Source organism: Schistocerca cancellata, chromosome 9 (genome assembly GCF_023864275.1).
Source record: "Schistocerca cancellata isolate TAMUIC-IGC-003103 chromosome 9, iqSchCanc2.1, whole genome shotgun sequence".
Classification (NCBI taxonomy): Eukaryota; Metazoa; Arthropoda; class Insecta; order Orthoptera; family Acrididae; genus Schistocerca; species Schistocerca cancellata.
In genome coordinates, this window is record NC_064634.1 from 428,475,254 (window position 1) to 428,501,986 (window position 26,733).

The 26,733-nt window shown below is 40.4% G+C and overlaps 1 protein-coding gene across 1 annotated transcript in view; it reads right to left on the reverse strand.

Annotated features, from left to right (window-relative positions):
- The window catches only part of LOC126101466 (putative ammonium transporter sll0108), a 103,363-nt gene that overhangs the window by 29,518 nt on the left and 47,112 nt on the right, over nucleotides 1-26,733 (reverse strand). The window contains exon 5 of the mRNA XM_049912117.1: nucleotides 2,081-2,265. Coding sequence (XP_049768074.1) covers nucleotides 2,081-2,265 — 185 coding nt within the window. The remainder of the gene's footprint in view (nucleotides 1-2,080; nucleotides 2,266-26,733) is intronic.

Here is a 26,733-nt window from a genome sequence, read left to right on the forward strand (position 1 = left end):
CTCTATCTACATTATTCCGTGATTTATTCAGTTTTCAAATTTATACTGACTTTTTCATCACCCAGTACTTTAGCCATGGCGGCACATGAACAGTTTACAAAGTTAGCCATTTCAGAAATGCTTCCAGCCTTGACCCGAAGGCCTATGATCATGCCTGTTTGGACCTCAGATAAATCTCTCCCTTTTCACTTTATGATAGCTACTGCATTGTATTCTGCATCCCCCAATAAGATTTATATATCCTCCACCGCTGGTACTGCCGCCTGTCGTCTGTGAGTGGTTATTGCACGTTGACGTCGAACATAGGCGATGGTCACATTAATGTGACTAATGTGACTGGACTTTGTTTTTGTGAGGCACTGGACTGTGTCTTCCTAAGGCACAAACTGTCACAGGAGCATACTACCGAAATCTCCTTATTGAGAGGAGAGGCTGTCAGCAAGGAGCATCACGAGAAGCTGTTCAAGACGGTGTTTTCACTCTATAACAGTGGTTCCCAACAGGTGGTCCGCGGCCCCCAAGGGGTCCACGAGCTATGCCAGAGGGCTCCGCAAGATGCTATTAGAATAAAAAATGTATTAAATATATTTTGTACGATACAGATTTTTTGTTTTGGTCGTTTCCTGCATGAGCAGAACTTAATGAGTCACTAATTAACTTTTCTACTTTAAAACAATTCTTGGAGTCATCAGAGGAGAGTTTACTTCAGCAGATCAAGATCAATGCAGCCGAGCATCTACGCAGCCTAGCCACCACTTTTATAGAGTATTTCCCTGAACCTGACCCTGACGACAGATGGATTCGAAATCCCTTCAGCTGTGAAGAAATAGACAAAATCCAAGGCCTCACAGAAGAAGAGCAAGATCAACTTGTGGATCTGTTCAGCTGTGGTACGATGACAAAAATTTTCATCGGTGATAAAATTACAGACTTCTGGGCATCAGCACGCAAGGACTACAAGAAACTTGGAGATAAGGCAATGGCAAAGTTCCTTCCATTCGCAACCACATATCGGTGTCAGCTAGCATTGTCTTCCATGTGTTTCACGAAAAGCAATCATAGGAATCGGTTCGACATGCGGTCGGATTTCGGAGTGAAAGTTTCAAGTTTGGAACCTAGTATTTCAGAAATAATGGACTCAAAGGTCAGATTGAACTCAGCTAATTAAGAACTGAAAATTAAAACTAACTGTATACTGATGGAGTACTCTTTTGTAACTGTAATTTTTAAATAAATAATACGTTGTATGAAATTAGTGTCTTCTTATTTTTCATAAATGTCTACTCAATGCAATCTCAAGTGTAGTACATTTGAAAGACTCAGTTTTAATTTTTTCCTGTCATTTTCAGTCCATACTCAATTTTTATTTTTTTTAAGGAGTTTGTTATACTAAACACCCAGATTTGAAGACAAAGATTTTGAGCAATAATCAAAAACTTAGCAATAACAATGATGGCTGAATTGAAAAAGTTTTAAGCTCAATATTTTTTCAATAATGAATACGTCAATGTTTTTTCTAAGTACCAAAAATTGAAAACGTATAAAAAGACTCTAAATTCGGCTTTTTTAGGTACTTGATACTGTGATATGACAAGGTACTAATTATGCTCGATGAGGCTCGATGAGGGGGTCCTCGAGAAAATTTTGTTGGGAACCCCTGCTTTATAACAATGCCCCAGCTCAGTCTTCTCAGTGTACAACCACACACGCCACTTCTTTGTCCTGTCAAATTTTGCCTCACTCACCGTATACTACTGACACGGCATCCGGTGATATCTTCCTCTATCTTTGGACGTACAACCCAGTGTGTGGCAGGTACCTGCATAATGACGACGACGCTATATTGAAGGTGTGACATTGTCTGAAAAGTAAAAACGTACGCTCCTACAATTGAGGTGGCCTAGAAGTCGCCAACTGTAGGGTGACGTGTGTTGCTTTGAAGGTTAATAAGTGGAGGGCTAACAGTATTATCAGGATTCATCATCGCAGCTTGTAGTTTTATTGTACTTTATGAGTACCGGTACTCTTGGTACACTGGCAGGAATGCGCCACCTCTGTCGGAGTACTCTGAGAGACTGACCGTGTCCTCGATGGCAGTGCGGTCCCAGGGGCGACAGACGAACCCGAGCAGCGCCCCCGCCGAGGCACCGGCAGCCACCGCCAGGGGTGGTGAGTAGTCGTGAGGCGCGGCCGCCATGGAGACCACTCCGGCCACGCCGCCCTGGCCCGCGTGCAGCATCAGCACGTCCCTGCTGCGGTTGTGGCCTGCGGCAGCACAACAGTCAGGCATTGTAAAGCGCGCATAAAATACTGAACGGTCACCTTGTGGTAGGGAAGGTGCAGTCTGACAGCTGAAGCCGTATCTTAGCAACCGTTGAAAGTCTGCCCCTTGTTTGTTAAGCTTGTGGGTGTTGGAGAAAACAGTTCCTTTATTCCCACATATATTTAGCAATAACTGAACACTACACACATGAATGAATTGTGTAGACATGAACAGCACGGAATAACTAACTAAAGCTAAGTCAAAGAATAATTATATCACTGCACATAAATTAACACTTCACGGAATGTTTATGAAGCACTGTACACTTGTAGGGATCGATTGTCAGAAATAGGTCACTACATGACTCCCCCCTTTAATGCTAACGATACTGCAGATTAAATTTCACACGCCGTCCAGCTCTTGTAACTACTTCTTTCTTGAAACCGGGCGGTACGCCACGTGTGTCAGTCGTTGTGTCAGGGAGTGGTGTAGTAGTCCTCGACGTCGGTCTTGGTGTTGCAGTGACTGGTGTTCGCTGAGCGTTGTGGTGTTCATGGGGCACAGGAACACTTGTAGCTTCACCTGTCTTCTCTGGTTTGTGTTCAGTGGTAGCTGTGGTGTCTGTTGCGTCCAGAAATGCAGGCTTGATACGATCTACTGCAACTGTGGTGGGTGTACCGTTAATCATTATGCGGAAAATATTGGCATCCCTACTGACTACCAGATATGGTCCGTCATATGGTGGCTGCAGTGGTTTACGCACAGTATCATTGCGTAAGAATACATGCGTGCACTTGTCTAGCTCCGCAAAAACGAACGAGTGTCTTCCAAGCTGGTTTCTGGGCATTGTTGGTCTCAATTGGCGTGTATGCTCTCTTAATCTTGTGGCGAATTCTGAGGCTGTGATTATATCATCTGCCATGCTGTGCAGAAATTCTCCAGGTAGGCGTAACGTTTGTCCATACACCAGTTCCGCTGCTGTTGCTCTCAGACCATTTTTGAATGACGTTCGTAGACCCAAAAGTACGATAGGTAGAGTCTCTGTCCAATTCGGTGTTGCGTGACATCTCAGAGCTGCCTTTAACTGTCGATGAAGACGCTCAACCATGCCATTTGATGCGGGGTGTTGGAGAAAACAGTTCCTTTATTCCCACATATATTTAGCAACAACTGAACACTACACACATGAATGAATTGTGTAGACATGAACAGCACGGAATAACTAACTAAAGCTAAGTCAAAGAATAACTATATCACTGCACGTAAATTAACACTTCACGGAATGTTTATGAAGCACTGTACACTTGTAGGGATCGATTGTCAGAAATAGGTCACTAGAAGCTGATTAATTTTCGTGTAAGAAGTATCTCCCTTTAATATAAGCGGACGCAGTGCTCCATGGTTCCCATTTCTACCGCTATGTGTCTAATTCTTTCAATTAGACCCGATAAATTGAGATATGGGTAATCAAACTCGCTAGAAAAGATAATATTCTAATTTCAAAATGAAGCAATGGATAACGCAACAACGGTGAATGGCCATGGAACAATACGAGCGCATTAGGGACGGTAAGACTTTCTTTTTCTGATACTATGAATTCAGTTAGTCGCATGAAGTGCATATTGCATACAATGGATATGCCCGGATTGAAAATTCATAGAATATAGTCATTATCTCAGTGGTATGGATGAAGGATACTAAATAATGCTAAGAGAGAATTTCAAAAATGGCTCTGAGCACTATGCGACTTAACTTCTGAGGTCATCAGTCGCCTAGAACTTAGAACTAATTAAACCTAACTAACCTAAGGACATCACACACATCCATGCCAGAGGCAGGATTCGAACGTGCAGCGGTTGCGGTCGCTCGGCTGCAGACTGCAGCGCCTAGAACCGCACGGCCACTCCGGCCGGCCAGAGAATTTCAAGTATCATTCTCATTTATTTCGATAATATTTAAGAAAACTGTTACTCTCTGTGACAAAACATTTAAGGAAACTATTACTCCTTGTGACAATACATAAATGAAATCTATTCACTATCTCTTGCATCTCTTCATACCGGAAACATAGACAACACTTCGTCGCCAGTTACATCTACTAATAGTCCACAGCTCGTGGTCGTGCGGTAGCGTTCTCACTTCCCACGCACGGGTTCCCGGGTTCGATTCCCGGCGGGGTCAGGGATTCTCTCTGCCTCGTGATGACTGGGTGTTGTGTGATGTCCTTAGGTTAGTTAGGTTTAAGTAGTTCTAAGTTCTAGGAGACTGATGACCATAGATGTTAAGTCCCATAGTGCTCAGAGCCATTTGAACCATTTTTTTTACATCTACTAATGATTAAAATGGGTGAAAATGTATGTTACTGAATGGTGGCCTCTTAACACCATTTAGTTATTGTCACACCTATTTAACGTGCGGAGTAGGGAAGGATATTACCTTTCACTCTCTCAAACATTACTTGTGTTACTACACATGCAGTACCATGCGGATCAGTTCATGTTGAAACCGCGTATTATGCAACCGCAATGCAACGTGAGCAAACCGGCCCAGGCTTCATGACTCCACATTATTCATACTATGATTAACGAATGGCAAACCAGTGACTATCGTTAAGAATGCTGGCAACACGTGGCCAAGTTCGACAACAAAGAAACGAGTAAAATAAACCGCTGAATCATGAAAAATTTACATTGCTTATATCCAGAACGATACTATGCAACAGATGAAACATTAATGAACCTGTCCGCTATTGACCTAAGAACAAAAACCGTTGGTTCGCGCCCTTAATCACCTCGCGCCTACGTCCGCTAGTAATCTGAAAAATTTCTACAAATAAAATATCGCTGAACGTTTCCCGGTATTAATTCACACCCGAACATCCTTCATAATCAATGTTACCCAAAAAAACCTACATTATGAATAACTTTTTCTCACCATCAATGACGAGCGCCGCACCCCTGCGTCTGTCTCGTCCAATCGGCGGCCCCAGCGTGTCCTAACATGGCGCATTCCAGGACCAACCACCAACCGTTGAAAAAACAGGTGGTGGGGGTAGGACTTCTGTGAGAACCAACCTCACAAATTCTGCCCTGCTCATCCCCACTATCTTCGGAATCACGAACTCTCTGCCGAATCTGCTCACGTTGTTATGTTGGTACTAAACTACCATACTGTTACTATCTTTGACTAACCCAGATTAGTATATATTCCATACATAATTACGTGTATCCATCCATATACATTATGGGATCAAAGGATGAGAGAGGAGGTGTGACACCAACAGAAGAAAAAATATACACGGAAGCATTCTTGAATCCAGAGGTTAAATAGCTAGACGAAACATTGAAAGGACGCTCTCGGTGTAAAATGAATTATTAAACATGTCGAAATTAATCAGTCAGTTAAATGAAGCGCAAACCTGTGACGTTTCACTGTGTTAACAGTTAATGTCAGTAAGACCACTAAATTAAGGGGACTAAAGTCGTGGTATATCTCCTACTACTGCGTCAGACCTCATTTTGTATCGAGCGAGCTGGGGCAGCGGTTAGCACAATGTACTTGCATTCGGAAGGACGACTGTTCAAACCTGCGTCTGGCCATTCTGATTTGGCTTGTCCGTGATTTTGCTAAATCGCTTCAGGGAAATGCTGTGATGGTTCCTTTGAAAGGGCGCAGCCGACTTTCTTCTTCATCCTTCCCTAATTTGTGGAACCGATGACTTCGATATTTGGTCCCCTCCCCTGAATCAACCAACCAACCTCCTTTTGCCAGCATAGTGCAGCAGCTCGACGTGGTATGGACTCAACATGTCGTTGAAAGTCTCCTGCTGAAATACTGAGCGATGCTGCCCCTGTAGCCGTCCATAATTTCGAAAGTGTTGCTGGTGTAGTATTTTTTGCACCAACTGATCTCTCGATTATGTCACATAGATCTTCGATGGGATTCACGTAGGGCGATCCGGTTGGCCAAATCATTCGATCGGATTGTGCAGAATGTTGTTCAAACCAGTTGTGAACAGCTGTGTCTCAGTGACATGGAGCACAGTCATCTATAAAATTTCAGCGTTGTTTGTGAAAATGAATGGCTGAAAATGGTCTCCAAGTAGCCGAACATAACCGTTTCCAGTCAATGATGGGTTCAATTTGATCAGAGGATTCAGTCTATTCCACTTAAACACAACCCACACCATAGTGGAACCACCACCACCCTGCACAATGCCTTGTTGACAACTATGGTTTCGTGGGACCTGCACCATACTGGGACACTACCATCAGCTCTTACCAACCGAAATCGGGACTCATCTGATTAGTCATCTAGGGTCCAACCAGTATGGTGATAAGCCAAGGAGAAGCGCTGCAAGCGATGTCATGCTGTTAGCAAAGCCACTTGCGTCGGTCGTATGTTGCCACAGCTCATTAACGCCAAATTTCGCCCCACTGTCCTAACTGATAAGTTCGTCGCACGTCCCACATTGATTTCTGCAGTTATTTCATGCAGCGTTGCTTGTCTGTTAGCACTAACTCACGCCATTGCTCTCGGTCGTTAAGTGTACGTGCATATCGCTGTCCAAACACTTTGGTCATCTCAAAGTAATTCGATAAATGAGGCGTCTAGTACTAAAACCGGCTGTCACAGAAGGAATATATTTCAGCACTTTTTAAAAACCACTGGAGACAAAACAATGATAGTCACAAACGCTTTTCTTTTATAGCTACATCCTTTTATTGTTACATCTCTGTACTAGTAGCTCACACCAGCCTTACACTGCAGTTGGGTGTAAAATTATAGTCAAAGGTCATATGAAAATTTGTGTCATTCCCCTCAGAACCTGTTCGAAAATATTACAACAAAAATTACATTCCTTCACCATGTCTTTCTGAAGCCATGTATCTTTGAGAAGTACTTGTAGTTATGTTTTCTGCATCCTTCTTCATTCTCTTTACTGTGCGTTTATGATACTCGTAGTTAGCGGTTCCTGCAGTCGTCTCAAACACTGTTGTTGAAGAGCTCTTGCTTCCTCATTTGCCTCTTCTGATATACATTTAATATTATTGCATATAATCACATGTAGCTAATGATGGAGAACTTTATCTGCACATGTGGTTGTGTGAAGACTTTAGTGGGTTTGTGGGCTTAAAGGGACCAGACTGATATGGTCATCGGTCTGAAGACTTTAGTGCTGTGCTACAGACTCTCATTGAGAGCAACGATATAATTCGAAACATTCAGTTTGACAGATGACAAGCAATCAATGTGACCGGCGCTTTGGATCTACGGGGTGGACTCACCCAGCAGTCAGGTTGAGAACGAGTTTCCATGCAAGTGTCACAATTTTTTCACAACCTCTTCTTCCAGTGATGGCTAGGTGGTGAGAAGGAACGCCTTTTACGTCAACTAACTGCAATAATGGAATGGCTCCCACTGAAAGGGAGTCAGTCAGAATATTGAAAAAATGGTTCATTGCACACACATTCTTGAATTCCCTAGAAAAAAAAGACCTCACACAGTTGCCCTTCTCGATTCCTTCATATTTATAGTATTTTAAGTTCAGTGCCCTGACATCAATTCCCAAAACCAGTAGCAATTAGTTTTTGGTCAAATATTTGAGTAGAGTGAAACCAAGACCATCGATACCTACAAATTACCCCTTGGATTTGTATCTGAATTGAAATTTTGTGAAATGAAAAAGTGTGGTGCCAAATTAACAAGTGTAGTTTTGCAAAAAGGTTTAATTGCTTGAATGTAATCAAGTTTTATAAGAAAAATTTAATTACCAATTTAAAGGAAAATTTTTTGTCTGAATTTTCATAGCCAAATGAAGAGTGTGAAATGGACAAACGCAGTGTAAAACTGACCACTGTGAGGTCTAACAACATGAACAGCTGCTACAATGTAAATGTCTTTCACATTGAAAAAAAAGTCAAGTTACAGCATTAGTTGGAACTCATTTGCTTTCTCGTGATGTATATACTCTTAATAAATTCTGAATAGTCATCAAGATTTCAAAATATTATATTTGCTGGTTTGTTAACAAAAATTGAAAATAAAAATAAATTTGTAAAATCATTTATCTCAACCATCATTCTAACATGTATCAAATGTTTCTCTAATCTGTTTCCTCTCTTACTTTTAAGCAAATCATTTCACAAAACATGTAAATGATATTTCAATTTTTTCTTTTGTTTTATTTGAATCTGGTGTTAGATTAACAAACAATGAATCTTCATTTTTTAAAATGAAGATACAATTTTTTATTTTTATTGCTTATCACAATGAAAATGTTGGTATTCATAATGAATTAAGTGTGGTATAAGAATGAAAAATGCAAAGTGAAAAATGAAATACTCTTTGATATGAGAGAGTGAGTGGTATTACTAGTATTGTGCAAAGTCTGATAAATTGTATCCCTTTTACAATTTATCGTATTTTACTGAACTCCAATATACGTTATTGAAGTGTAATGTAAATAATGTGTAGTCCATTCTCTCAGACACATATACTGAAAGTTTCAAAAATAAGTTTTCTACGATCTAAAAGATGTATTGTGATATGTGGTGAGATGCAAAGTGGTACTGTTTACAAGTAGGTCTTCTGAATTGTACCACTCGTACTATTAACTGCACCACAAAGATCTTTCTCATCTTTATCTAGAAATATAAAATTCTCATATGACCATTATTTATTTTTATTTTAAGATATCAGTAAACGAATTTGAACCCTTAATATATATTCATTATCTAAACTATTGCTTTTCGACTCACACTGGACAATTGCAACTTAAGCTACTCATTCACCTTTGCTGCTGTTTTAATAAAATACTTTTTTCTTTGCCCTTACTTTTGCACACCAGGTATGGAACGATACGCAAAATTTGAAGAACTGAATCATTTATTCCTTCTGGTCAACAATGGCTTCAAGGCACATTGCCAATTTTTGTTAGGCCTAGTCCTCCTGTGAGGACTACTGATCCCAACAGCAGATGATGACGTTCTGCTTCTTATTATTTTTTTGAAGCAGAGCAGATATTTTGTGGACCTACTGACACTCACATGCTACAGGTCTGTTTTGTGGGAGCTGAAGAACTGAAGAGTGCACAATTTCGTTTGGTCTGCCTTGCTTTGCTTGGGAGGTCTTGTCTCTTCACTCATTTATATTTCCTCATTTCTAGACTCTAAGTATGGAGTGGATTTAGTAATCACAAAGCCTGAATCAGTGTTTTGTATGGTCGCTGCCCTGTTGTATGACTCTCATAAGAGCAGAACAGTCCTTGTCTGAGTAATATTGCTGTTAGGGTTTCTGAGAAGCTATTCGTTTGTTGCTTGGTTGTAACACGCTGCAAGTGGTTTTAAAAAATCGATGTCTAATGGCTGTAGCCTATGTGGTGTGTGGAGGCAGGCAAATCATTATAACCCCATTATCTCTAGCTATAGCTACAGCAGGCAACATATAAAGATCACTTATTAGATCAAATCAGTATTGTTAAATCATGTGTAGCGAACATTATTCTAAAATGTACTAGTACAAGATCTAAGAAAAGTGATGGTGCAATTTATAGGATGAGGCCATACAATTTAAACTTAATTTTTGCTGTACAGAGGCTATGGCGACTTTAAATATTCATGTCCTAAATTATCACTGAAGAAGTATAATTTACATGTTATGTAAATTATAAATAGAATTTACATATCAGCAAGTGTATAAATGCTTATCTTCACTAATTAATATTTACTTCCTCAGAGCATTTAATAAATTGGAACCACTGAACAGCAAAATTATCAATAGTCACTTGAACTGGTCACATACAACCACTAGATACAATGTGAAACAATTAAAAATGCAGTAGAATAATATGACTTCCCACTTACATAATTTTTTTCATTTTACAATAAGGAATTTTCATGTCTGTATCAAATAAACTGAAGCTTCTTTTTCTCTATATTCTTTTAATTATAATAAATAATCTATAGCAAAATTATACAGATAATTTTCAGAAGAGGTGGTAAAGTCACACAAAAAGACACTCTAGACCTTCAAAATAAACCACCAGATATGGTACCAGAATACATATATCTTCGAGTTACTTTACAAACAACACTGACCTCATCAACACTCATATGAAAGGAAGAGCAAAAGCAGCAATAAATGCAATTTACAAAATTCAAAACATAAAATAACTCTCAACAAAAACTGCAGTGTCACTATTTAACATGGTCACAGCACCAACAGCAACTTACAGTATCCACATAAAGTGGGACAAACTAAAAGCCAGTGACCATGTGACATTAGAGAAAGTTAAACCCCACCATACTGAACGAATCCTGGGCATTGGGAAGATAGTACCTCCAAGACTGGTCTACATGTTAATGTAAGAAACCTCCTTCATAGAAGATATCAGACTGCAGATTCTGTTTCTAAACACCAACACCTCCAAAAGTACATGAAAAGTACTTATATAAAAACACAACTCTATTTGGAATGATTCTTACTCATGTAGCACCATAATGGCAGAGGAATGGAAACAGATAAACTAAAAACTCTGAAATGTTGTAACATGATATGCAACACATGATTTTCATAATAAAAAGAACAATGTGAATAATAAAACTAGAACTAGAGTAGTACTGTATATCAGCTTGTATTTGCATTTATGTTTGTTATGTGTGTGCACACTGCATGTATTTTCATTAGTAATAATAATAGAATAGTCACTGATATTTCAATTTCTTATATTTCATACTTTCTAAACAAAATATGAAAATAAAGAACAATTTGGCAAAAACCTGTTAACTATTATGTGAATAAGAAATAAAATAGAGTGGAGAGACATGTAACATGTACATGATTTTGAGTGTCATTCTAAATTGCATCAAATGTTTCTCTAATCTGTTTTATTTCCTGGTTTTAGGCAAATCTTTTTACAAACGTTTGTCACTTTTTTTTAAATTTTACTTTTACTTAAATTCAATATCTAACAACAAACAAAAATGGTAATCAACAAACACTGAAGCTTTATTCTTTAATAAAAAACAATTATTTGTTTTCATTGCTTCTCATATGAAAATGCAAGAATTCAAAGTGCATAAAAATCTGGTACAAAATGAAAAATCACCAGGTGGAAAATGAAATACTTTGTGGAAAATGAAATAGAGACTGGTTAGTATTACTGACATGTACAATTTTTTCATCTAATAATAAGGAGTATTCTGTATCTGCATCACACTTTAATCTGTTTCCATACAACCAATAATTAAAGCTAAAAAGAATGTCACATTTATTAATGAAGTAAGTTTTAATGTTTGTTAAGTAATGTTACCAGTCGATAATATATTTAGAATTTAAATAGTAGTAACAAAAAAATTCGCAACAGTATAGTTGTGATCGGAAGACCTTCATGCTAGGTACTTTGCTTTATAACTATCCATCACTCATTGTTCTGTTATGCAATGAACCACAATGCTGTACAAATGTTGATGCAAGTAATTGATTAATAAAGAAAAGGATAATACCGGCATACATTTTATATCCGCTAGAATATTTTTAAACAACTTTAATTGATTCAAATTCTTACAGAACATTTTGTCTATACTATACTGAAACACTGTTTGATCTGGTTTCATATGTAAATAACAAAAATTAAACAGTAGCACTGCAACACTTGTCACATAATACATGTTTCTTTCTTAGTATAAAAATTTCATGCAGTACCAGCTATTTCGATAATTAGGTAGAAATGCTGTAACATCACTCAGAAATCTCCTGGTCTTCAAAATCGATTTTTTCCACTTGGTGATACTAGTATGGACTCCACACTCATACATGTTTTTCTTTTCTCCGGTTCCCTGCCAAGTGTCTGAAGTTTCGCTTTGAACTTACGAACATCCGCGACGATTAATCGCGATGTTAATGAGATCTGCGATTCGCAATGACATCGCAACGGCTCAGCCCAGCAACAGCAGCGGCCGCAGTTCGGCGTACCCCGATTTGTTGCAACCACCTCAGGGGCTGTAATAGTAAGAACGCTTTTGCAATGCGACTTTGCAAATCACGATATATTAAGGGAAGAGGAGTTCATTTCAGGTTTCTTATTTCTTAGTTTTCGTGTTCCACGCGCTGCACTCATAGATATACAGGCTTTTCAACAATCTGATTCTCGCTTCAAAGAAGTTTTTTTCTTTTTTCGAAACAACTCAAGTTTTGTTCTTTAACCGAGTTAAGTCATTGGAGCTCACTCGTCTGGTGATATTTCTTTGTGTTTCATCGTTTATTCGCTGATATGTTGTGTTCTGTGTTCGAATTCACACCTTTTTGTATAATTTATGTTTTAGCAATCACAGTTTAAAGCGTACTTCGTGTCCTTGCACGGTAGGGGAGTTTTCAAGTAGCCTATTAGCTTCAGGAGGTAATCTTTCATTTCATATGATATGGGTTGATACCCAAGGAGCACCTGATGAGCAAGAGATCATGTTCACAGCACATCCGGCTTCTGGTAATCTGACGCACCAATTGGACAGAACTCGGCACGACATCCATCAGGAGGACATCCAACAACTATATCAATCAATGACAAGCCGAATAACCGCATGCATGAGGGCCAGATATGGACCAATGCATTATTGCCTTGCTCAATTTGTGAAGCTCTTTCTCTTGAATAAACCATTCATTTTTTGATACTGTAATCATTTATTCTTCTGTACATGTGCATCACATCTACTAGTTTCCGTCCCATTCTGATAAATTCTTCGTGGTGCGTCGTTTTTTTTGTTAATTAGAGTGTATTTACAGATTGTTGGAGTCAGGTTTTGAATGTGTTTTATTAAGGTAAGAAATGTAAGGCTCTTTTTGAGAGAGAAGACAAATAACCTTACTGACGAAGTACTTCCATTTGCGGAGGATATACAGGGTGTAAATTTTAAGTTGACAAACCAGAATAACTCGAAAAATAAGCTTCACACGTAAAAATGTGTAGAATCCAAAGTTGATTATTTTTGAGGGAGACATCCGCTGGTGCTAAAATTAACCTACCAACCCAGCCCCCTGGATTTGGGGCGGGAAGCAACTTTAAAATTTCAAATGGGAATCCCCATTTTTTATTGCAGAATCCGATTATACATAAAAACTATGTAAATTTTATCTTAAACATTTGTTTTGATTTTTTGCAGTTGGCACTGTAATTCAAGAAAATCCACGTTCTCATTTTTGCGTGGAAAATGGCTACGGATTAATGAAAAATACTTATTTACTTCGTAAATTTTGATTCGCTAAAACTAAAACTCTCCCTCTCTCCCCATAGGGTGGGGTTTGAGAGGGCGGTATTAAAGTTTACAAATACTGACCCATTTGACCAATGTTGTTTGGGTCAACATTTGTAAAACTTTAATTCCTCTCTCTCAAACCCTACCCTATGGGGAGTGAAGGAGAATTTCAGTTTTAGCGAATCAAAATTTAAGAAGTAAATCAGTATTTTTTGTTTATCCGTAATCATTTTCCATGCAAAAATGAGAACTGGATTTTCTTAAATTACAGTGCCAAGTGCCAAGAATCAAAACAAATGTTTAAGATAAAATGTACGTAGTTTTTTATGTAGAATCTGATTCTGCATTAAAAAATGGGGGTTCCCATTTGAAATTTTAAAGTTGCCTCCCGCCCCACACCCAGGGGGCTGGGTTGGCAGGTTAATTTTAGCACCAGCAGATGCCTCCCTCGAAAATAATCAACTTTGGATTCTACACATTTTTTCGTGTGAAGCTTATTTTTCGAGTTATTCTGTCAACTTAAAATTTACGCCCTGTCTGTGACGAGATGGATATCCCTATGGAAAAAATAAAACTATAAGGAAGAAGAAAATGGTGCCTGGAGAGAAGGCTGCAGACGAGATGCTGACTTTGCAGCAGGAAGTGAAAAGGTCGATGCTAAACCGCATCGACAGTTTTTTACAAGACAAGCTATACACATTACAAAAGCATGGAACGTACATCAGATCGTTTTGTTGTATCGGAGACCAGCAATCTGATTAAAACCTCAGAAACGGAACTTCCCCCAACTGATGTTCAGTTGACAAGTATGATGAGATTTCTGACAATAGTATACTTGCAGAAATTTCGTACCTTAGAAGATTTATGCAAGTTGCAAAAATTCCAAATGAAGAGTCTCTTGGCTGGAAATCTTTAAGCTACTTACAGTTCGTGGCTGAATATAAATTTTCGGAAACTGTTTACAACCTCAACTTGTAGGCGAGTTTTTGTAACTGAAATGAATTAAGAATTATCACAGGTCCACTATAAGTCAAACACGGCTCTCCAGTTTGGCAGTTTTTTCATTCGAAGAACAGTGTAGCTGCAGTTATGGATCCTGCTGAGGCAGTTTGTGAATTTGCAGCAGAAAAAGGTAGAAAGGAAAGATTCTAACTTAAATGTTAAAGCCACTTACCATTATCTTTGATTATTTGTGCTGCTTCATTAATAATCAATAAAACTACGTTGTTTATAGAAATGCGTTTTGAGTATTTGCTTCCAGTCATAAAAACTGTTTACAAAATAGTTATATTATACTTTGTTTAATTAACCAGCTGTATAAAAAAAATGCCTCCTCAAATGAAATTACTTGATGTGTGTGTGTGTGTGTGTGTGTGTGTGTGTAGGGGGCGGGGGCAGAAGTTCAAACTCCGCACCGGGTGTCAAACCGCTATGCCACAGACTCCCCACTCGCTGCAAATCATGGAGCTCCACCTACCCGTCATTTGATGGCCTTATCCTTTGTGCCCAGCAAATAGTGGTACATACGTCGAGTGTAGGTGCTCCGTACATTTCACACAAAACGTTTGTCAATATTCCCTGCAGCTCCTTTCCCTGCAGTGAGAAATTCAACGACGCTACGTCCCTTGTAACGTACATCGCTTACAGGCGCCAGTTTTTGAGCACAGTTGCGACTACGCTATCTGTGGGAGGAACTGAATTTTTTTAAATGATGTCATATTGTTTTTAGGTATTACTGTTTTTATTTTATTGCTGCAATTTCGGCATTTGTGCCGTTGTCAAGCATAAATGTCAAAAATCTTCTACTTGAAAATCTCGCAAATTCCGAAATTGCAGTTGTAAAATACAAACAGTAGCAGATTAAAGCAATATGGCACAATTAAAAAAATTATAGAAGCTGCGGACACATATTACAATAAAGTAACGAGATTTTTCTCGCACGCTCAGGAACTCTAAACTGCTTCCGAACAAGTAACGGAAGAGCCAACGGTACTGACAGACCTCAGGCGATAAGGGGCATGGAGGGGCATGTAGTCAGCACACCGGTCTCCCTGCCGTTGTCAGTTTTCGTGACCGGAGCCGCTACTTCTCAGTCAAGTAGCTCCTCAAAATGGTTCGAATGGCTCTGAGCACTATGGGACTTAACATCTGAGGTCATCAGTCCCCTAGAATTTAGAACTACTTAAACCTTACTAACCCAAGGACATCACACACATCCATGCCCGAGGCAGGATTCTAACCTGCGACCGTAGCAGTCGCGCGGTTCCGGACTGAAGCGCCTGGAACCGCTCGACCACCGCGGCCGGCTAAGTAGTTCCTCAACTGGCACGACGGACACCATACAAGACCTGGTCAAGCCCGACAATGCTTAACTTCACACACGCAGGAAATTTCAAAGATTCATACCTAACGTTTTGCATTCGCAACATTGTTGTCAGCTAAGAAAAAAATTGTGGGCCTTTGTTTTGTGGACGATTCTCATATTAACGTCCATGGAGAGCTTTTGGAACTGTCGAGTGTTATAATGTTTGGTTCTCAGGAGCATGTCCTAGCACGCGATTGCTTACACCTGTTCAAAAACCTCGCCCAACTGAAGCAACAGACGAAATGTTCAGCTGTGTCAGGCCAATGCAAATGACTTCTTTAGCCACATGATCGCCATGGGCGATTTCTGGCTTTACCAATAGACCCCAAGACAGATGAGCAATGTAAATAGCAAAACGATGTGGATTCTCGAGAGACGAAGGAACAAAGACCCAACCCGACATTGGGCAAGGTAATACTGAGTTACGAGTGTTTTTTGGGACTGCCATGGTGTGGTGTTAACAGATTATGTTCGTAAGGGGAATACTACCAAAATCTCGTGATAAAGTCTGTCGCGAAGCACCGTTGCGAGAAGCTGTCATGGGAAATGTTTCTTCCGCATGACAGCGCTCCACATACAGGACACAGTCGCACGTGACGCTTCTTTGGGCTCTAAATTTTCCTATCATCTCCCCATATTCTCCAGAGACAGCGCCAAGCTAGTTAGTCCTCTGTTCTCTGACGAAGAACCCATTGCATGTTCGGCATTTCCGGAAAGACGACGAGTTGATTTTCGAGATGAAACATTTTCTGAACAGCATAAATTGCAGATGTCTGCACCCAAGACTCTGACAACTCATCCTGCCTTCGAAAAAATGTTCCACAATGAGAAGGATCATGCAGAGTGGAGCACTGTAAGCACATACTGAGCGAGAGGGAGAGCGAATAAACTTAGCACGAGGCCATGTCTAATGACAGCCGCTTGTGTAGCCACGCGGCAGAATGAACATGCGCACAGGCCACAGAATTACGTTGAGCGCAGGCTCCACTGTTCCGTAGACATCGCGCTGTGTTGTCATGTACCTAATCATCACGTATCCTTAAGCAGCTGTTACACAGGCCGTTACAGCCGCTTGCGTAGGCGCACAATAGAATGAACATGTGCATAGGCCACAGAATTGTGGTGAGTGCAGGCTCCCCTGTTCTGTAGACATCGTGCTGTGTTGTCATGTAGCTAATCATCACGTATCGCCGTTACACGGGCCGTGGTATTCAACATGCAACATGCTGACTAGATCTCCATCGTGCTACTGAACGCTCAGAAACCACTAGGCTTGTCCATACAGTGTGTGTGCTGCAGCGGGTCACACACTATTGATGCGCGTTGCTGTAAGCCTTATCTGGCTCGCAAATCACACAGTTTGTTTACAAAATGGGCAGGTGTAAAATCAGAACCTTAGCCCTATTAAAGTGCACATTTGCTCCCTTGTCCATATGCTAGTCATGTTGCCCTGTCTGTAGTATACACAAATAAAAGCTTCAATCTCCGTGAACATGTTATAAGGTTAACAGGAATGCTCCACGTCTGGTCCATAAGGACTTCATCTTGTAAAAGTTCCATTACAAATAATGCAACAAAAATTTACAACAGTCTTCCACATAAGATAAAATGTATTTAATAATTTTTACTTTTTATCCTAAGGTCATTCTTGCTTCATCACTGCTACTATTCATTAGCAGAATCTTTGCAATATGTGAAATACAAAACTTGGAACCTATGTGCAAAATATCTTACTGCAAGTAGTGCAATCTTCCTTATAGATGAAGCCAATAGAATAAACTGCCTCCTCAGAGAGAGTTCACTTATATTTACATAACATCGAATATTAGAGCATATACCTCTATTGAATTAATAAGGGCCAGCCGGTGTGGCCGTGCGGTTCTAGGCGCTACAGTCTGGAACCGAGCGACCGCTACGGTCGCAGGTTAGAATCCTGCCTCGGGCATGGATTTGTGTGATGTCCTTAGGTTGGTTAGGTTTAATTAGTTCTAAGTTCTAGGCGACTGATGACCTCAGAAGTAGCCATTTGAACCATTTGGACCAATTAATAAGGAAGTCTCAGAACGTATTAGAAAATGTGAAGGTGAGTACAAAAATATTTGAATTCAGCAAGATGGTTTCCAGCTATACATCACACAGCACATTGCTGCTTCGTGTCTTTACGCATTACGCTACAATGCACTTTTGTTAATACTTCCTTGTTTTATATACTACCATCTTCTGAAGGGTTTAATCGCACATATAACTGACAATTAATTATAACAAATAGTATCAAGAAGAGCTGGTTTTTGATGGATCTTCAGCGCTCTGTTGCCTTGAAATGGCATACTTTCATAGCATGCAAGCTACGATTCAGAAATTCTTAGCCAACCATATGATGTTTCCCGTCATTCTGCTACAACAACTTGTACCTAGAACGACGAGTTTTCGAGAGATCCTCAATTTTCTGGTGCTTTGCAAACGACTTACATTCATAGGACTTAAGTTACAATATAAAATTTACAAAATAAGTTCTTCAACTGAAACCCAATGTACTATCTTTCGTCTGAGTACTGAAAAGATACGTAGGCATGTGTGAGCTAGGTGGCGCTCTTCCATCTTATTGGCCTGCGTTCAGCCGCGAATTTAGAATATCTGACAAGCTTGACATTATTCTTCACGTTCGGAAAAGCACACCGACGTACATTTTTCACTTTATGCCCTCTGAAACTTGACACGATCAGCGGTGACGTTCGAATTCGCGATTCGTGTGTTGACGGATCTTGCAGCGTGGAAAGGGCCACATGGCTGTTAGGCCACACTTGACGGGTGCTCGTCCCTTGAAAGCGATTGAGAGCGAATCGCATGGTTAGCGAGTTATACGGAAGGACTGCCGCTCACTCACGAGGAGAACCCGGCAAGTGCCGTAACCCGATGTCCCAGAAAGCTCTCTCAGCAAAAATAAGCGAACACGTGTCTCGGCTTATCCATAGGTATTCTACCGTTTCTGAGAAAATGACCACCAAGCTTTCGACAAAGATGCCTTGAATGTGCGACCGCGACACGCTCAACCCAGCTGGTGATTAGCGTCTTCTCACTTTTGTGACCCATGTTCGTAAGCCGAGTAATGCTTTTATTTATTTTATTTTATTCTTTTCATTTACTTACCCACGTCCAGAGAAAGTTACTAAACGAATGTTCTTTATCAAATTAGAGGATACAAGGACGTTATATTAACTGTAAAATTATGACTGGGTTTGACAATAACTATCATACATTTACTAAATAATATATGTGTGTAGGGTATTTTCAAGGATAGAGGAAAGTGCCTGAAAGCGGACCCCTCTCCTAAAGTGGACCCCCTAGTCTCCTAGCTCTGCAGTCTCGTGAACTCTAGCGGCACCAAGTGTAAACACCAGCTTACGCTTCTACCCATCTGTAATGGAGCGCACCAGTCGTCTACTTCACTCATTGTTCGCCTGTCCGCCCTTACGTATTCTGACAGTGGTTGAAGTTTTCGCATTGTGCTACATTTTTCATTATTTCTCCAAGATATTGGAAGGTAAGCGTTTCAACCTGTATATATTCTTAAATGGTAAGGTCCAAGGTCTTTGTTTATCACTAAACCGGTTCATTTAGAAGTTCGGTTAAAAACTGATGCCGTTAACAAAATATAGGCTGTATTTGCCAAAACTGGACCCCACTTGGTTGCCTAAACTCGACCCCTTATTCTTTCATGTTTGAAGTCTACGTGTATTTGTGCACACTCTTATTCTCTTGGAATTGTGTTTCAGATTCCAAGAGGATAATGGGGAAGGTTGACCAAAGAAAGTGGAGTCCCTCTAAAATGACTAAAGCTATTGACGCAGTTCTGAGAAAGACGATGGGTTGGAAGAAGGCCAGTAAAGTGTTTAATGTTCCGAAAACAACACTCTGAGGTTGTACAATATAAAGTACGGCACACCTGAGGAAGTGGCAAAAACCACAAGAGGTAGACCTACAGTTTTGGGTAAAAAACTTGAGGATAAACTTCTTCACTATTGTCTTGCTATGGAAGCATCTTTCTTCGGGCTTACTTATAACGATTTACGAAGAATGGCCGTGCAATTGGCAAGAGCGAAATGACGTTGAACGTCCTTTCAAAGATGAAATTGCTGGGAAAAAGTGGGTTAAGCTATTTCTTAAGCGCCACAAAGATAAACTGTCAGAGAGGATGCCTACTGGAATATCGTATGCTAGGGCTTGTGGATATAGCAAGGAAAACAGAGAAATTCCAAAACCTTCTGGAAAATCTTTATGACAGGTTTAAATTCACTCCTGACAGAATTTACAACGTTGATGAGTGCGGCATTACTGTGGTACAGTCAAAAGTAGCAAAAGTAATAGGCCTTAAAGGTAAAAAGCAGCCTCCTTAACATCTGGATAATGTGGAGCTCTTATAACAATGGTTGCTTGCATGAGTGCTAGTGGATCATTCGTGCCTCCTTTAGTGATTTTTTCGAGGAAAAAAGGTGCTCCAGCAGGAACAATCTCTGCAGCGCACCCTTCAGGTTGGATTCAAATCAACTTATTTACTCAGTGGTTTCGACAATTTATTGAATTCGCCAAACCTACAGAGGATAAACTTGTGCTGTTGTTCTTGGATGGCGACTTTAGCCACATGCAGAATACTGACGTGATCGACTTGGCAAAATCAAATCATGTCACCTTTGTCTCATTGTCACCTCACTGCTCACACAAACTGCAACCTTTGCACAAAGCTTTCATGGGTTGTCTCAAAGTTTACTACAGTGAGGAAATTAGGCAGTGGTTAAGGCACAATGAACGGGCTGTCAGTGCTTATGATGTAATGGAAATCTTTGGGAAAGCCTATATTAGATGCCAAACAGCCCAAATAGCAATTCATGGATTTAAAGCAACAGGAATATACCCGTTGAACAAATACCTGTTCTCAGATGCTGAATACATTGAAGAAGCCAATAAAAAACGAGATTCATCTTCCTATGAAGCTGCGTCAAGCAAACAATCAGCAGGAAATCAGGGGTTTTCAGACGACAGAGAAGAATGTGATGACATAAATCAACCATCAACTTCGAAAAGCCTGGGTGCTCCTCTATCATCAGTTACACTTGAAGATCCTCAGGGCACCACATCTTCTGAGACAAGTCCATTCGATATCACTCCGATTCCAAAAATTAAAAAGAGCACCTCGAATAGGGGACGAAAGGCATGCAGTTCTACAGTCATCACATCTACTTTTGGGCACTTTCCTCTAGCAATATTTTTAAATTCTCATATTCGTATATTTCATTCTTATATCAATTCTTAGTTATTACATTATATTCTTGTTTATTCTTCAGTAAAAGTTGGTGCATTCTGTTAGATAATACAAATCGTAGAGACATTTGGAACATATAAATTCCGACAGCACGAGCAACATGCGAAGAAGGATTTGTCAGAGCGATAAGTGTGAATCTCTCCTGGGAAAGAAAAATCGTTAACACTGCTGAGGATTTCACGCGTTGGCAATAATTTCAGGGCAAACCACGCATAAGGCATCATTTTTCCGAAAACTGTCCCTTACATTGATTATGAATCAAGACACACTACATGAATTTCACTGAATGTAATTTAAAATTATCTTTCCATTCATTTTTGTTTTTTTTTCCTTCCTTTTTTCAAATTCGTCCACCAGACACACAATTAGTAGACGAATAAGGACAACTTTATTTCAATACACATAGGAAAATATTAGGGTAGTAGTCTTCTGCGGACATGGATAGATAAGTGAATAACGAAAGTAAAAATAATAATCGGATTTAGAACACGGGGAACAAAAGTGTAAAGCCATGATGGTAGCAACTATGGCGGTGCTTTAGTTGGACTGCTGTCGATAAGAGACCGATAAATAACCTAGAAAACTTTGACCGCCGTTTTATCAGAAATAGTTGAATATCTACTGCTCAACCGAGACATTTGTTCAGTTGTTTTGACCCATCTGCTACTTAGCGAAGTTTCTAGGAAATGGGATTATGGCTCTTGCTACGTTTCCCTCGTCATTTTTTTTAGGTGTATGCAGTGCTCTTATGTAGCGGAGGACTAACACCATCAGCAAGTTTCATAGTGGAGTTTTATTTTTTTAGATTGATTATTAAAACTTTATGATAGCCTCTCATATTTAGGCAAGAAATGAAGTTCAAGAATGTTGGGTCGTCGTCTAGTTAGGAAGCCATCAGTAGAACTGAGTGTGTGCTCTGGTGGCGGTAGTGGTGTGAGGGTTGTCGCACCTGAGAAGAGTCTGGAGACCAGGCAGCAGGCGAGCACCCCTCCGGCGTACGCAGCCAAGCAGTTGACAGCCGCCTGCGATTTCCGGGTGCTGACGTCCTCCTGGGAACATCGTCGGCGCCATCAGCGAGGGAAACCGCCTCAGTCAGCACAGCACGTCCCTGTCAGCAGCGTAACGACTAGACTCGCCAGCGTAAACACATACCGCTGGCCATTAAAACTGCAAAAGCAGAAAGGATGTAAATAACGAAAATTTACTTCTTCGCCTGCATCTAAATATACACTGCGGAAGCCACCATACAGTGCATGGCAGAAGGTACCTCGACCACAGCTAGCTATTACCTGTACTTCCACTCCCAAATGGAGCGAAGGAAAAATGACTATCTACAGGGTGAGTCTGCAAAATGGGGACAAACTACAAGGAATGACTTCTGAGAGAAAAAAGAGCAAACATGATCATACTGACATATGGCCACAAATGAGGCTCGACCACTTGAAGGTGGACATGAAAAGATATTTGATAGTGTAGGTTTCAATGACTGAAAGTATGCATGAGAACACACCAGGCAACAGGGAATGTCCTGGCTGTATAGTGTTTTAGCTCCCTACTCAAAAGGGCAGTAATGTTGTCCATAACAACTGCCACCATCCAACCACTAAACACGTGCACAGGCCTTATTACCTACGGACTTGCCTCTGTGGCAAGCCTATATCATAAACACCATGCATGCACTCCTCATGCGGAGCCAAAGGGCCGTCAGAGCTCTACGCCACCAAGCATGCATGACAACACACCAGGCAACAGGGAATGTCCTGGCTGTATAGTGTTTTAGCTCCCTACTCAAAAGGGCAATAATGTTGTCCATAGCAACTGCCACCATCCAACTACTAAACACGTGCACAGGCCTTATTACCCACGGACTTGCCTCTGCGGCAAGTCTGTATCATAAACACCATGCATGCCCTCCTCACGCGGAGCCAAAGGGCCGTCAGAGCTCTACGCCACCAAGGAAAGAGGGACGCCAATGACGTCAGGCCGTGGCCTTCAGAGTCAGCCAGCCCGCAACAGGCCTTCCGTCAGCATCGTAGGACGACTATGCAGCATGCAGTGTGGGATCGAACCTCTCTAATTTTACATTCATGGCTTTTTCAGGAGATGTACTGAGTGATCAAAAAGTCAGTATAAATTTGAAAACTTAATAAACCACGGAATGATGTAGATGGAGAGGTAAAAATTGACACACATGCTTGGAATGAGATGGGGTTTTATTAGAACCAAAAAACCCACCCCATATTGCTAGACGCGTGAAAGGTCTCTTGCGCGCATCGTTTGGTGATGATCGTGTGCTCAGCCGACACTTTCGTCATGCTTGGCCTCCCAGGTCCCCAGACCTCAGTCCGTGCGATTATTGGCTTTGGGGTTACCGGAAGTCGCAAGTGTATCGTGATCGACCGACATCTCTAGGGATGCTGAAAGACAACATCCGACGCCAATGCCTCACCATAACTCCGGACATGCTTTACAGTGCTGTTCACAATATTTTTCCTCGACTACAGCTATTGTTGAGGAATGATGGTGGACATATTGAGCATTTCCTGTAAAGAACATCATCTTTGCTTTGTCTTACTTTGTTATTTTAATTATTGCTATTCTGATCAGATGAAGCGCCATCTGTCGGACACTTTTTGAACGTTTGTATTTTTTGGTTCTATTAAAAACTCCGTGTCATTTCAAGCATGTGTTTTAATTTGTATCTCCCTATCTACATTATTCCGTGATTTATTCAGTTTTCAAATTTATACTGACTTTTTGATCACCCAGTAAGAGGAAGTAATACATACATCAAAAATAGTTTTGCATCGCCTCAGTTCTTCCAGTTCCGTAACCTGTACAGAAAACTGGAGTAGAGATCAACATAAACATCATTTCCTCCCTTTTCATTGCTCATGAAAACCACATATTGCATGTTGTACCGCACCACCATACAGCGAGACCTTCAGAGGTGGTGCGGATGTACACATATTGCCCGAACTCTTACGGGACTTGGTAAGAATGTCTTCCACGAGTAAGGAGTGTGTTGGGTAGGGACACTACGAACGTAGTGTGTGGACATACAAGGTGAGAATGTGGGTCTGGCGGGAGACGTGCGCTAGATACTCCCCGCAGTCCCACTGTCCTATGTGCCCTCAATGGCTCAGATGGATTGCCGGCACGGTAGCTCAGCGTGTTCGGTCAGAGGGTTAGCAGCCGTCTGCAATAAAAAAAAAACTGAGTCAACGGCTCAACACTGAACTTGAACGGGTGTCATGGGACATCCGCACCGAACAAATGCATCGAACAATATCGAACAAAATGAGAATAAAAAAAAAAGGATGGATAAAGCGTCTGCCCTGTAAGCAAGAGGTCCTGGGTTCGAGTCCCGGTCGGATCTCCCCCCCCCCCCCCGTTTTTACCTGTCTCCGTTGATATATATCAACGCCCGTCAGCAGCTGAAGGTATTAATATATAATTCTAATTTCGTTCTAGAGGGCTATATTTATGAAATAATACATATATGGAAATCAGAATTTCAGAAAGGCATCTACCTAGACAGGAACATTCTTTTAAATAATTTACTATATGCTGATTATGCAGTGATCCTAGCAGATAAGGAAGATGACCTTCACAAAGGAAACTACTTGCTATTTCTAGTATTATTTTTTCTTGGTGTCGGTATCGCTATATGTTGAGCTTTAGTAAAGACATTTTTGACTAACGGTGGAAAATTTCGTGAGCTATATTCTTATCGATATGCTACTGTATTTTTTTGATAGTTATAAATTACAATTAACATCTACTTGTAAGTTAAATATTTTTCCATAATACATACAGCTAAAAGTAATTTGCTATCCTGTGATCAAATATACACTTTTAACAATATACTGACTAGTTTTAGATGTGGTGGGTATGTAGGTTATGAATCTTAACTGATTTTTTATTTGATGGTGTATTTAGTACACATGAAACACTTGTACACAGTACACAGTGAAACAGTATGGACTTATGGATGCTGTGAAATTAAAGCCTAAACAATGTATCAAGTTGCAGAATATGTTGGTGAAATTTTTCTTTAAACTTTCTTAAGGAAATGACACCAACAAATGTAGCCTCTGTGTTTAGAAAAGTAGAAGTTATCTATTCAGTGTCAACATCTTTGAGGAGCCGAATTTCCTTGTGGCTGCATTTCCGAACAACTAGATGACGCTGTAAATTCTGATGGTGTGCCCAATGCAGCAGAATCCCTCCAAATGCTTTAGAAAATAATATGTAACATGATGACAGAGCCAGTTGCAGTTTGTACACCGATAACAGTAGCACCATTGAATCATATATCTCACCGAAGGAGTTTCACGGTTTATCAGCATCTCCTCCTAAATAAACAACTGGACACTCAAAGGGAGGAGCATCATATTGACTGCAACGCCAATGAATGTGGCTATTGAAAAAAATCTATAAGGAAAAGGATAAAACTAGAAGAAAAGAAATGTGAAGAGAGCCAATAAGCTGAAAACTAAGGAGCTTAAAAGAAAAAGAGCTTAAAGTGAAAGTGATGAAGAAAGCCATAAGAGTTAGGTGTCATCTGACGAATCAGAGGAGAGTTCATCACAAGACATTTTTAAATTTTACAGGATCTTGTGACTAGTAGTTATATTTAAACAAAATTTCCAGGTGATTTATTTTTAGTAGCTGAAGTGTTTAAGTCAGTAGATGATGATGATGAATATGAGCTCACATTCCTTTGGAAAAAAAAGGTTTGTATTTGAATATGAGCTCACATTCCTTTGGAAAAAAGGTTTGTATTTCGAGAAGTAGAAGATATAGCTTGCGTATTACGTAAGGACGCTGCGATGATTCTGCCTCTAGCAGTCTATGACTGTGAGGAGAGTGTAAAAATATATTCTGTGTGCAATCTACCGGGTGATCAAAAAGTCAGTATACATTTGAAAACTTAATAAATCACAGAATAATGTAGATAGAGACGTAAAAATTGACACACATGCTTGTAATGACATGGGGTTTTATTAGAACAAAATAAAATAAAATAAAATAAAATAAAGTTCACAAAATGCCCGACAGATGGCGCTGGACAGCAAACCGTCAGTGACTGCCCATGACAATCGTGTATAAAAGGAGCTGTAATGAGAGAGAGAATCAGATGCGCCAGCAGTCGCAGCATGTTGACGTTACCTGAAAAGGCGCTTTTAGTGAAGCTGTATTATCAGAATGGGGAATGTGCTAGTTCAGCGTTGCGATCCTATCGCCACAGGAAGGGGATTCCAACGGGTAAAGGTCCGTTGTCAAATGCAGCTGTGGCGAGAATGATTTCGAAGTTCGAAGCCACGGGTTGTTTTGACGACAGACCCCGTAGTGGCCGACCGAACACAAGGCGTAATGCTGCTGAGACAGTTCAGGAAGAAATGGAGACAGTAACGGGTTCGTCTATGCAAGGAGAAGTGAGCGCTCGTGCAGTCGCACGTCGCACCGGAATTCCATACACTACTGTTTGGTTGGCACTTAGGCGTACCCTCCGATGCTATTCGTACAAAAT